The sequence below is a fragment of the Temnothorax curvispinosus genome, unplaced genomic scaffold, assembly GCF_003070985.1.
Source record: "Temnothorax curvispinosus isolate PA1 unplaced genomic scaffold, ASM307098v1 QBEX01006657.1, whole genome shotgun sequence".
In the NCBI taxonomy this organism is placed as follows: Eukaryota; Metazoa; Arthropoda; class Insecta; order Hymenoptera; family Formicidae; genus Temnothorax; species Temnothorax curvispinosus.
Window position 1 is genome coordinate 2,184,848 of NW_020216437.1, and position 12,813 is coordinate 2,197,660.

Below are 12,813 nucleotides of genomic sequence, written 5' to 3' on the forward strand. Positions count from 1 at the left end.
TAATATATAATAATTATTATCTATATATTGTTGCGCCTTTGGTTTTTTTACGATTCGGTCGTCGCTGCGTCAGACTTTTATAAAACTTAATATAAAAGAATTTAAAAAATAAAGACATATTATTTTTACAATTTTCAAGAATAAAAACTTATCCGGTTCCCTGGACATTACAAAGATTTAAATATTTGACTCTCTTAACAAAAGAAGATCGGAGACCCCTATTTCATACATCACGCTCGCGTCGAAACTCGTTATTACTATTCCTGCTCGTCTACATTACGTAAAAATAATTTCAATTAAGTAGCACATCGTAAAAGAAATCAAGTTGGATTGTATACAAGGTTGTATAATTCTGCGACACATATAGCTATGTTACAAATAATGATACCTTTTTTTTTTCCTGGGTGTACTGATAAAACGACTGAAAAATAAGACGTTCTTTAAATTATATTTATAATATATTATCACTGTACCATTTGTCTTCACTCTCGTCAGCGGCTGTATATCGTTATACATCTCGTTGTTTTAACGCGCGATAATTACAAACTCCGCGAAACACACGATCCGAAATCAGCAGACGGGGACGCAGGATTGGTGTACATACATACTCGTGAAATATCGGTGATTTATTTAGGATCGAAAGAACTTGAATGTGTTCCGAAGCTCCAGAAAATCCGTGAGGAATTCATTAAGTCGCGATTGCCGTCGAGAGTGTAATTGAACATTATGTATGTACAAACGATTATTACTCCTTACTGTAATACATTACATAGTTTTGCTTGCTTTTTTTTTCTCTGTATATACGTCAGTCTTGGATTGCTTTTGCCAGAATACGCATCGCTTCCGATGTCTCCAGAGAGTCGTTTTTAGATTTATATGTAGAAAAAGAATACACGATCAGAGTTCACATAATAAAACTTTTCACCTCGCGAGAGAGAGAGAGAGAGAGACGTCATCATCACTTCGTGCCATCACTGCACTTTTACGAACGTCAGTGTGTTAAAAGCAGAAAAGGAATTCTAGAGATCAATTGTTTTCTTTTTAATTTTAATTAGAACATTTTGCGTAAAGCATCGCGCATTTAAGATTAAAAATAAAACCACACATTGACCATAGGAATGTATGCCGATCAATTTCGATAATTACAGAGACATTTTCAAATTGATCCAACGATTATTATGTGATTATCCTTTTTCCACACATGCACTCTCCAATATACATCGATTACCCACATACCTAGTGTGAATCCATATGTGATGCTAAACAAAAAGGAAAGTCGTAAAACCCTATACATTATTTAGAAACAGTTTGTCTCTTTGATTTTGCGTCTTAACACTAAGACTGCATATAGAAATGAATCCAAAATAACACGTATAAATGTTATTCCCTTTCTTCTCCTTGTACTAGATGATCTGTTATTGACGGTACAACGAATTTAGGAAGAAACTTACGAAGGAGAAGTATTTTTATTCTACAATTTTCATCGGAGAACTATTTCTGAAAATATAAAGTCTTGTAAGAACAATTCCATTCAACATTCATGATTTTTCTTTTCATATGGGATCGATTATCACCTTTTCGATTGTATCGCCAATAACAAGTCACCTTGTATTAATTTACATTTTGCATTTCCACGATTTTACATATCAGTCTGTTATATAATTACTTTCTCTTTGCCTTTCTCACATATTCAGTGTCGATTCCAATGATGATGGTATTAATCATAATGACGGTAATATAATAATAATAATAATTCTGAGAATAAATCTCAATAACAATAATGCAAATAATAGTCGTAATATAATAATATTAATATACCTTAAAAACGTATGTACAATATTCACCGACCCATTTTTTTAAGTATCAATAAGATTCTCCTACAAGTACTACGGATGAAGTGGAATAAGTTGCTTTAAATAATTACTTTTTACAAAATTACATTACAAAGTGGCATATTGAAAAATCTGAGCGAGTTATCTATCTAATCTATTCACATTTACAGCTGCTAGAATTAGATTTACGCGGTGGCTTTATTACAGCTAGACTACTGGAAAGTATACATGTTTGTATATTATGAATAATTATTGCCATTGTAGAACAGAATATTTGATAAATCAAAATGCTCAGTGAAACATGTATGCGCGATCCAGCTTGTCTCTGCTGAATAACGTATAAATAAAACAATAAGGTCACATATGATTTATACAAATAATTTAGTAATTATATCTGTGTGCTTCAAGATATGCAGTATCGGAAACAGTCTGCTCGACACGTTTATCAATACTAAAACACAGTTTCCCATGATAGGTAGATCTCAACGATATCCACAAAAATCATGAAAAATCGACTTACAGTTGTTCTAAAACTCTTAAGATGCATAATTAGCTTGATTCAACTATCAACTTTCACTTCTTAACATACTTTACTAAAGGAGGGTCACGAGCCTAAGATGCTGCGGACTGCTTGGTCCAACGCAGTGTCTTTCGAGTCGCCGGACTGCGATGACGAACTACCGCTACTGCTGCCTGTTAGGGTGTTCGTAGGACGTTGCTTAAGATTAAGAATGCTGTCGATGGCGGACTGTACTTGCGCGTTGATCTCATCGTGCTCGTTACCGGTGTTACCGCTTTCGCTACTCGTCACGTGGGCAGTACTGCTTGGACATTGCGTCTGGGAGTGCAAAGCCAATTCATCCAAGTCGGTATCCTCTGACAAATCCCGTTCAAGATCAGTGGCACTACTCCAACGCCTGTCGAAGGACGTATTTACATCCTGCTCGCAATCGTCCTTCATAATCGCGTTCGAGACACCGGGCAAATTTGTATTTGCAACATTTGCACGAAGACACTCGCCGTTTGCTCGTGTTCTTTCAATTTTCGATGATCTCGCAACAGCACACGCACCACTACCACTGTTATTGCCGTTTTTACACTTCAAAGTGTCTGCGGTAGACGGATATACACCCAGTGCCTTCTGAATCTCCAACCACTCGTCGTAATCACCACTTGTACTACTCGTCGTCTTGATCACTGGTTTGCATTCCATTTCGTCACTTGGGAAATCATCTTCCAATTCGCGTTTTACAGATACATTCACCAAAGGTGACGATGCTGTTAAGGTTGACTTGTTCTCTTCCACAAGGCCAGGTTCAACTTTTGGCACCAACGGTTTTTCTTCCTTCTTAAACTCCGCTGTAAAATCATTTGCAATATAGAAGGTAAATATATAAAGTGATAAAAAAAATATATATGTATATATTTTTTTTAATTAAAAATCTCGTGATTCCAAAAAAACAATATAAATGCATACATATTGTATTAGCAATTATATCGATTAGAAATAATTGATAACATGCGCAGTTACCGTTAAGTTTTGCCTCCTGTTCCTTTAACCTCTGGAGAATATTTTGCTCTTCAGATACAAAAGACCTATCAATCATCATCAATTCTGACGTCCTCACTTCACGCTGTAAATTTGTTAATGCAATAGTAACGTTAATCACTTATGTGTGAGACTGATTTATCAAATAAAAAAAGAAAATTTGGAATATAGGATACAGTTTTCTATAATTTAAAGTTAACCAAGTATCAATTTTATTAAAAATTCAACTTAATGTATCTAATTATCAGATAAGTGTATCATATTATTCATACCATGCTTTCCATTAGGAGAAGATACGTGTATTTATTTATCATAGAGCTGAACTTGTTCAATAGATGTTTCGCTGTCTCTTCAAATATTTCGTCCGCTTTTGTCAGATCCTTGGGTCCTAGTACTTGCTCATTTAAACAATGATATCGTACCAAACGTTTGCAAGCATCACGCTTGCCTGAGAATGGTGTATTCATATCTGGATTGGTTGCGCCATTTTGATCGGTTTTTAGTTGCTGTTCCACTCTGCAAGCAATGACATAATTACATGTCAGTATCATTAAATCTCGAAAAATGATGATTAAATGTAACAGAAATTTATATTTAAATACGTACACATCACTGCGGTTGACCTGCCTGCAAATCGGGCTAATCGCACGCCTTTTTACGCCTTGCCTCGGACTTATCAAAGGATTGGAGTTGCTATTAGGACTGACGAGTTGCTTCATCGTATTCCCGTTGGTATTTACAGGGCTCTGAATCCTCTGCGTTCCCTTGTTTATCATTCTAGGCGAGGTCACCTGACTCGCAGGCGAGCCGCTTTGAACTTGCACTTGAATAGGGGACGAGAGCTCTTGTTTCACAGGGCTCGGTGTCTGTATATTCGGTTTGAAATCCAACGGGTCTGTCTGACACTGCGTCGATTGTTGTTGACACTGTATGCCTGATTGCTGCGTTTGCAATTGGGTCAATTGTTGTGCGCTGCTCTGTAACTGTGAAGTTGCTACGGAGGTAATAGGCGGCGAGAAGATTTGCATGTTCGCAGAGGACGGATTCAACATCTGAGTCCCGTGGTTCTGATAAAACTTATGCTGTTTGACGTGCGTCTGGTGCACACTCTGTGTCACACAAGTATTCGATATACTCGATTGTTGCCCTTGTATACTTTGCGGCACCTGTAATTAATCGTCGTTATAAAATATAACATTATGACACATCCAACAATTGTTTCTATGCATAAAATAAGTGCAGTCTTGTAAGTGAATATTTCCAACAACTCTCCGCTTACCGTAATATTATTAATGAAACTACTATTCGAGCTACTTGGCATTGTTGTAGTTGAACTTAGAGTTTGAGATGTTACTGGCATAGCAGCGGTGGAAGTTTGTGTCTGTGTTTGCGCCGCTGATGTCTGGTTCTTGAATGAATTTTGCGAATGTATACTCGACGCAACTGTTGAAACTACGTTTACACTGAACGTCGTTTCGGTCGTCTATGTGGAAAAAGAAATATTTCGTTGGAGTAACAAATATTAAAAAATATTTCGTATATCTTGGCGATTATTTTCTGTTGCTACAAATTTACTTACGCTATTGACAGAATGTGTAGTAGTGCTAACGACTTTCCCACTGGCTAATATCTTTGCTTGCTCTTGGTACAATTTCGCCAACGCCGTCTGATCGTGCGACGTACCAGATTTTCGAGATAAAAGAGCTTGGATTTGTGACTGAATGTTCTTCAACGATTGCTGCAATTGAGCAGGAAGCTGAATAGTTTGTACTCTTTGTACCATTTGCCCATTTGAGGGAACTGATACGTGACTGCCGGCAGAGGATGTAATTAAAGGACCATTGGCAATGATCTGAGTTGGTTCGCTCTTAGTAGGATTTGTACTATGAGATACCGTCGTGTTTATTTTATTAGTATGGTCAACTTTTTGTAAATTGGACGTAACCATTGTTGGTCGAGTAACGGTTACTGTCTTCGTCTAAAAAAAAATAAGAGTAGATTTTAAATTACAAAAAGAGTAAATAAGAGGTAAAAAGCACATTTTGTAATATTAACGCATTTTTAGAATAGAATCGACAATCATTTATATTGAGTAAAAAATAGATAAAGCAGATTGGAAGATATAGAAATGCATTTACATACCTGTGAGTTTATGCTTTGAGCAGTAACAGCAACTTTCGTCTTTTTCACGATTTTCGTCTTCTTTGGTGGATTGTTGCCCAAGTTCCTAATTTGTTGTTGATTTAGATTGTCAATAAATTGACTAGGAAAGCCGGAATTTTGAATTTGTATATGTTGCGGCATCTGGGACGGTGCAGCTTGCACCACGATGTTCTGAATATTATTTTGGATTGTTGGGGCTCCACCAGAACTGTTGACGATTATCTGGCTCGTTGGAGTGTTGATCTGAACTCCTTGCAGATTCTGATTACTTGCATCTGGCTCGCCAATCACTATCTTCTGCGTTTGATTTTGATTCTGTGTCTGATTTGTCGCGTTTAACTGTCCAGCCAAAAGTTGTTGCAAGAGCTGCTGACTGATCACCTGCATCTGACCATTCGCGTTCGCGATTAGCAGCTGATCGTTAGGATTCAAGTTTCTCAACGCATTTAAAATTTCAGGCGTGATTTTAGGTGCGTTATTTAGTATGCTGTTCGCCGCCGAGTTCAATATATTTGCGCCTTGGGTTTCGACATTTTGAGATTCGTTCGGCTGGGCGGTATTAGAAGTAGGAGCGGTCGTAATCAATATATTCTGATTCTGATTATTTTGTTGCGTATTGATTCCTTGCTGCACGACGTTAGCCGAGTTCTGAGACTCGAAGTGATGTGCATTAACGGAGGAGAAGGTATTTGCTGTCACTACCTTCTGTTGCTGAACATTCACATTTTGCTGGACACTCGTGTTGTGTAAAACAGCAGACGTATTTTGTTGTTGCAAACTGGTCATGACATTCTGCTGCGCGTGTGCTATATCCTTGATACCCGACAAATTTTGTTCTATATTCTGAACATTACCGGCTGTATTTTGTTGCAGCACATTAATCGTATTTTGTTGAATACTCGAATGTAAAACATTCATGGTATCGTGTTGTTGCATGGTGTTACAAGAACTTTGTTGCTGCAATATATTCATGGAATTATGATGAATGTTTGAGCTCTGTAAGTTTTGTTCAAATATTTGTTGCACATTTTGAGTTTGTACGGTTTGCGCAGTGATCTGTTGATTATGTTGAAACAGTGGCGATTCCTGCTGCAATGTTAGAGTTTCCTGTTGATTCGTTTGCTGAAGACTCTGATTAGTCTTAGACATATGGTCGTTTTGTGCTATTGAGCTACCAGGTAATGATTTTTGCACATGAGCGTGTTGTCGGTGCGCTGGCTGCTTTCCCAAATTTTTCCGTATATTTGTTACACAAGTGTTCATGAGTCGTACCTGACTAGACTTTTGTAGAGAAAGATTGGAATTTTGTTGATTGGAACTCGTCTGACTTGCATTAGATATTCGAGAACCTTGAATGCCATACATAGACGAAGGCTTTGATAAGACATCTGGGGGATTCAAAGGAGTATTATTGCTCGTTTGTGACAATGCAGATTGAACATTCTTAGCTTGCATCAGTTTTTGTACATTGACGTTCTTAGACGTTTGCGTCTCCTGTAAAGGTCCGAGGCTACTTTGAACGCAGATATTAGGTAGCGAATTAGTCTCTTGAGGAACGTTTGTATTCTTCTGCTGATTAATCTTCGAACATATCTGGCCATGATGCGGACTAGTAGTGCAAATGACATTTTGCGAGCATGTGGAACTTATAGTATTGCCTGAAGCTTGATTTCCACTAGATAAAGGAGATTTGGCATACTTTTGCCTCTGCTGGGTCGTATTTGGAGCGGACTGTGGCGTATTTTGCGTTTGGCTGAAAAATTGCGAGATAATCTGCGAATTTTGTCCGCTACTTTGAGTCAGGGATCGTATCAAAGCTTGCGCAGTCGCTCCATCCATTTCTGGTTGATTGGGTTCAGGCTGATGCTGCAAAATAAGTTGTTTTCCGTCTTCTCCAATCGATATACGAAATTGTCCCGTTAGCGTATTTTGTACAGGCATCTGGAGTTGGGTGACAAGCTGATTGTTAAGTGGTTGCGATGCAGGAGCTTGCGTGTTCGTTGTGTTCGTTGCAGGTACTTGAGTTAAAGTAGGGCTAGCAGGAACTGTTCCTTGCGATGAAAGTTGGCCTAGAGGTTGCCCGAGATTAACTTCGCTTTGCTGCGTTTGACAAGGAACCTCGGTTTCAGTTGTCAACTCAGAATCAAAGATATCATCGTCATCCCCAATGCCCGATATTTTTATGATACGGGCAAGATCTAACTTCGGTTCGTCATCTTTTCGTTTGGCTTTCTTCTTCTTTTTCGCTTTCTTCTTAGGAGGCGGCAATAGATTTTGTTCGGAGACAGGTTGCGTGCACGAAGCATTGCCAGTAGTGTTACCAGATGTAACTTGTGAGATTTGCGACTGAGGACTTTGTACCATAGCATTCTGAATTACGATGGGATTGCTAGTTCCTGAATTAGCTATAAAATTAAAAAATATAGAAAAAAATTAATATCTTATGATACATACAGATTAATGTCATGCATTTTAAGACATGACAAGAGATACGTAAGATTTAGAAGATTTTACGTATTTCTAAACATTTAAATTAAATACACTAAAATAAAAATTTAAGTTCTCTTAATTTATATAAATTACGTTCTACAATATTTTTTCAAACCAAGAGAAATATTTAGTGTTCTATTGCTTAACTTAATCTATATATATTAATATTTGTATGTGATATTGAAATATAATTATAATTTCTTTTGCTGTAACATTGTTATGTAGTAACTTACCTGGCGCAGGACTAGTTGGGGTATGCCTTATTACTGGAGGAGCGGCTGAAGGGAATCCGTTGGGTACAGCGAAGAATGTGGGCGCAATCCCCTGCAGTTGCATACCTTGTGCTGTGACAACCCTCACCAATTGCTGTTGTGTTAACTATAATTAGAAATTAAATATTTAATTCATTTCTTACTCTATTGGATATTTTTTATCATGCTATAATTTGTATGCAAGTATCTCAGAGGCTGTTATACGTATTCTATGTATTCTCACCTATTTCGTGTAAAATATGTAATTTTTTATGACAAATAATTATAACTTTACCTTCTGTAACATTATTGAAATTTATGTAATTATTAAGGTAAAAAAAATGGATATAAACATAAAAAGTACTTCATGAAAATTTAATAAGCGATGATTATATATGAATGTCAATATGAAGAATGCGCGCATGAATGGATGAAACCATCACCTGTGCAGTATGCGTTTGTTGCTGCGCGCCTGCTGGCGTCCTTAGTATGAGTTGAACGCCTCCTGGCTGCTGCTGTACAATGACAGGTCCGGTAGACGGCAATACCTATATACCAAATATGACAAATATATGAAGCATAGAAGCAACATTTTATGACAATAGAAGAACGCACATAAGCAGTTGTAATAAATATGAAGCATATCAAAGTACCTCATGATGTATATATTTTCATGTAATTACATAATGAATATGCAGATGATAGACATAACTAAGAAACACAAACCAGTTTATTATAATAATATACCTGATTCAGTAGCAAACCCTGTGCTGTTGGGATCATTGTTGCTGTAGTTGGACTTGGTTGTGGTCCAGCAAGAACAATTTGCGGCTGACTCTGCTGCGTTACCTATAAAGAAAAAGAAATTTACTTTAATGTAAAATCTCATGTTATGTAAAATACATTTTAAAAAAATTATAAACAGCATTAAAATATGGTTTTTTTTTTCAAATAAGTTAGCTAAAGACTCTCGACTATTGAAATTAACAATAAACAAGGAAAAAATGAGATTCAAACACGATTGTGCGTAAATAAATGTTATGTAATATTTAATTATTTAATACAAAATTTTAAATCGTACGGTTCTTCAGCAAAGCGGTGACAGATAAATTAAATAATCTCACGCTCTCCGACGAGCCTCAGGTGAGCATTTCATTGAATAGTCAAAGACAGGTGTAATTTTCATGAAAAAATACTAATAAAATTTTGCTAATTTTAGACTATTCACATAGTCTGCCAAATAATCGGAGAAATAAAAGTTGGATCTAACTGACAAAGAGAAATAAAATCAACTCACCAAAAGCAGTCCAGACAACGTGAAATTGACAAATGGAACCCATGGTAAAGACATCGAGAAGCAAGATGTATTTTTTTAATAAAAAAATAAAATAGATGAAAAAGTTAATAAACTAGCTAATCAGCCAAGCTAGTTTTGAGTTTTGACTTCAATGACTTATTGTCCAAATTACCATTGCTCATTATTAACGCACTGAAGACGATTACAAGTTGACAAGTTTGACATTTCATATTTATATTTATATTTATATTTAGATGACAAAACATTATTTAGATGACGATAATTAACACTAAGAACTAGCTCGGTTCATCAGCTTATTTTATTTCCTTTGATTTTTATTTACTGAACCTTGAATTACTTTTATATTTTATTTTTATTTTTAGTATCGTATAACAGATTGAAGAAAAGAACAATTTTATATAGATTATTGTATATTTTATATGGAATAGATTTGGAGTTAAATTATACTGAATGCCATGTTAGATGTAATATCATTATTTTTTTAATACATGATTCATGTCCAATTTATCTACTTAACTATGTGATATAAATTATTTAAGTAAAGTATTCGAGATGTAGCAATTAAAAATAAGATTAAAACTAAGACCGTACCTGATTTGTAATTGTAGTGGTAACTCTTTGCGACTTTTGTTGAGAAGCATTACAAATTTGCTGATTTGGTGGTTTTGGCAAAATTTGCGGTGGTTGCTTGGTGGGCTTACCCGCCGCTATTTGTATCTGTTGATTTCCAAATAACTGGGTTCTAGTCACCAGTTGGGTAGGGGTAGATTGATAACCCTGTGGTGTACCGTGAATTATTTGTAACACCTGCATTCCTTGCTGTAGTATGGGTGTATTAGGCCTAACCTGGAACACGTGAAAAATAAAAGAATGTATGGATAAATAGATAATTTAATCTTGCATTATTAAAGACACATTTCCTTTTTTTTATAGGAAATAAGCGAAATAGATAGGTAACAGTACACGAAAAAAAGATAGGCTGTAGTCATCTGAACATAATTATAACAAATTACAAGAGATATACGTTAAACTAAAATGAGATAAAGCTCTCCAATTTCTGAGCGGGATAATGTAAATATTCTCTATTCATTTTTAAATAAAACAATAAAAGAAAAAGATGAAATTGAGATATTAACGGGTATTCTAACAAAATCACTAAAATATATCTTATACGGTAAATATACAGTGTTGCAAACAAATAAAATTTCAATAAGCAGATAGAGTAGAATTGAAGTTTCTACGTTTTTATAAGTATTCTTACCACAGGTGGACCAGGGCTACCGCCAGGTGCTGGGCTTCTATTGTTGAGAGAATTATTCCCGCTTAATAGATGAGGGCTTTTTGCAGGGGGATACGGGCTAAGTACAGGGCTCTGTATTTGGCTAACGCTCATCGGACTCTGCATGGGGCTTTGCATCTGCATGTTAAAGTTACTGTTCGAAGTCGACGTGTTGACCGGGCTTGGACTATTCCGATTGGACTGTATCGAGTTAGAAGCCGGACTTCTAAGTAAAAGTCGATTAGGGCTAGGACTCGGCGTAGGTGGTGCTATATTAGACGCTGGACTTTTCAAGGGTATTGAAAACGGGCTGCCCGGTGAACTAATGTTTTGACCTTGAATATTTTGCATAGACTTAACGGTATTCATAGTACTGACCACATTCGACGGTTGCGTTGTGCCTGTTAATGCTACTGACGCATTTAACCCGGGGCTTATCCCCTGTGAATACTGTCGCTGTGGTTGAAATCCAGTCGACTGGGAGGAACTTAAAGAAGAAACATGACTCAATGACATAGTCGGTTCATTGGATGCGGATATATGTTGTACATTAGACGTCGATATATTTGATAAATTAGGGTGCATTGTACCAAGGTGCGGTATGTTCGTAGTGAGATTCACGTTTGAAGCGTGATTCACATTTGCAGTGGTCGCATGAATCGATTCGCTCGGAGTGCTCGTGAATATGCTGGAACTCGTCAGAGTTCCGGAGTTAGAGATTTGTGAGATTGTTGAGATGTTCGAATTAGGATGTTGCGATATAGCAGAGTTTGGTACATGTGCTATATTTGACGATGCAACGATGTGTGGTGCAATAGTCTGAATGCTCTGTATCGTTTGGAATGGAAATTGTGTACTGCTGGAATTCAAACTAGTTGGCGTCAGACCAGTTGCCAGAGCATTTGCAGGTCGATTAAGACCCTGATTCACACCAGAATTTATACTAGTGGTAGCCAAATTCGTATTTGGATTAATAGCAGATAAAGCTGATACGCCGGAATTCGCGACGGTTAAATTGGTATTCAACGTAGCAAGATTCTGATTCACGCTCGATGAGTTTAGACTCGTCAGATTTGGACCGGTCAGTCCAGCGCTTACTCCAGATAGCCCAGAATTAATATTCGTGGAATTTATCGTATTGAGCCTGTTTATCCCGGTATTAACCCCCGTATTAATGCTATTCAAATCTTGTCCCAAATTGGACAAACTGTTGTTAATACTGTTTGAGCCAATGTTGGAGTTGATAGCATTTAATTGATTCAGGCTAGGATTTATCGCGGTTAGCCCTGTGCTTATACTCGGCAAGCCCAAATTCAGCAGAGGATTTGATGTGGTGATAACATTGGACGTGAGAGAAGTAAGACTGGTATTTAGTGATAGTGATAGTGGCAATCCCATATTAAGGCCCACCCCAAAAGTGGGGGTGGCCGGGGGTAGGCCCATACCAGTCCCCGAGGGATTTATGGTACTCTGATTCAATTGATTCAACTGATTTACGTAGACTATGTGATTTCCAGTTGCTGACCCATTTCCTTGCTCTTGTGGCTGCAAGAACAAGCGGTGACATTAGAACACCGACATTCTTCAAAATCACATTCATGACAGAATGTGTTCGCCAACAAAAATAGCTTACATTATTTGATGTCTGTTGCAAAGCAAATGTTAGCGACTGGCCACTGCTATTCTGGGCTTGTAACTGTTGTAATTGCTGCAACTGCAATAAGAATGAGTTTTTCTTTACGTATTTTCTATATTTTGTATAAAACAAGCTACATAGATGTTTAAATTTGGAAGGAAATATTTAGAAAAGAAATACATGTAAGAGTATCAACAAAAAATCTATGTGTTTCTATGAAATCTTACTTGTTGTTGGGTCAAAACTGTAACTGGATTATTATGACGCGCATTCGGGGAAGTTGTAGAGGATACTG

The 12,813-nt window shown here is 36.9% G+C and overlaps 1 protein-coding gene across 1 annotated transcript; it reads right to left on the minus strand.

Annotated features, from left to right (window-relative positions):
- Positions 1 to 2,436: 2,436 nt before the first annotated feature.
- Positions 2,437 to 12,811, minus strand: LOC112456135 (serine-rich adhesin for platelets-like; the record flags this gene model as incomplete). The annotated part of the gene is made up of 14 exons (XM_025018471.1): positions 2,437 to 3,191; positions 3,364 to 3,466; positions 3,654 to 3,897; positions 3,988 to 4,547; positions 4,661 to 4,864; positions 4,961 to 5,359; positions 5,524 to 7,949; positions 8,268 to 8,412; positions 8,729 to 8,833; positions 9,033 to 9,134; positions 10,195 to 10,449; positions 10,865 to 12,427; positions 12,516 to 12,596; positions 12,746 to 12,811. Coding segments are annotated over 14 exons (7,008 nt in total), but the record flags the coding sequence as incomplete, so codon positions are not given.
- Positions 12,812 to 12,813: the final 2 nt, after the last annotated feature.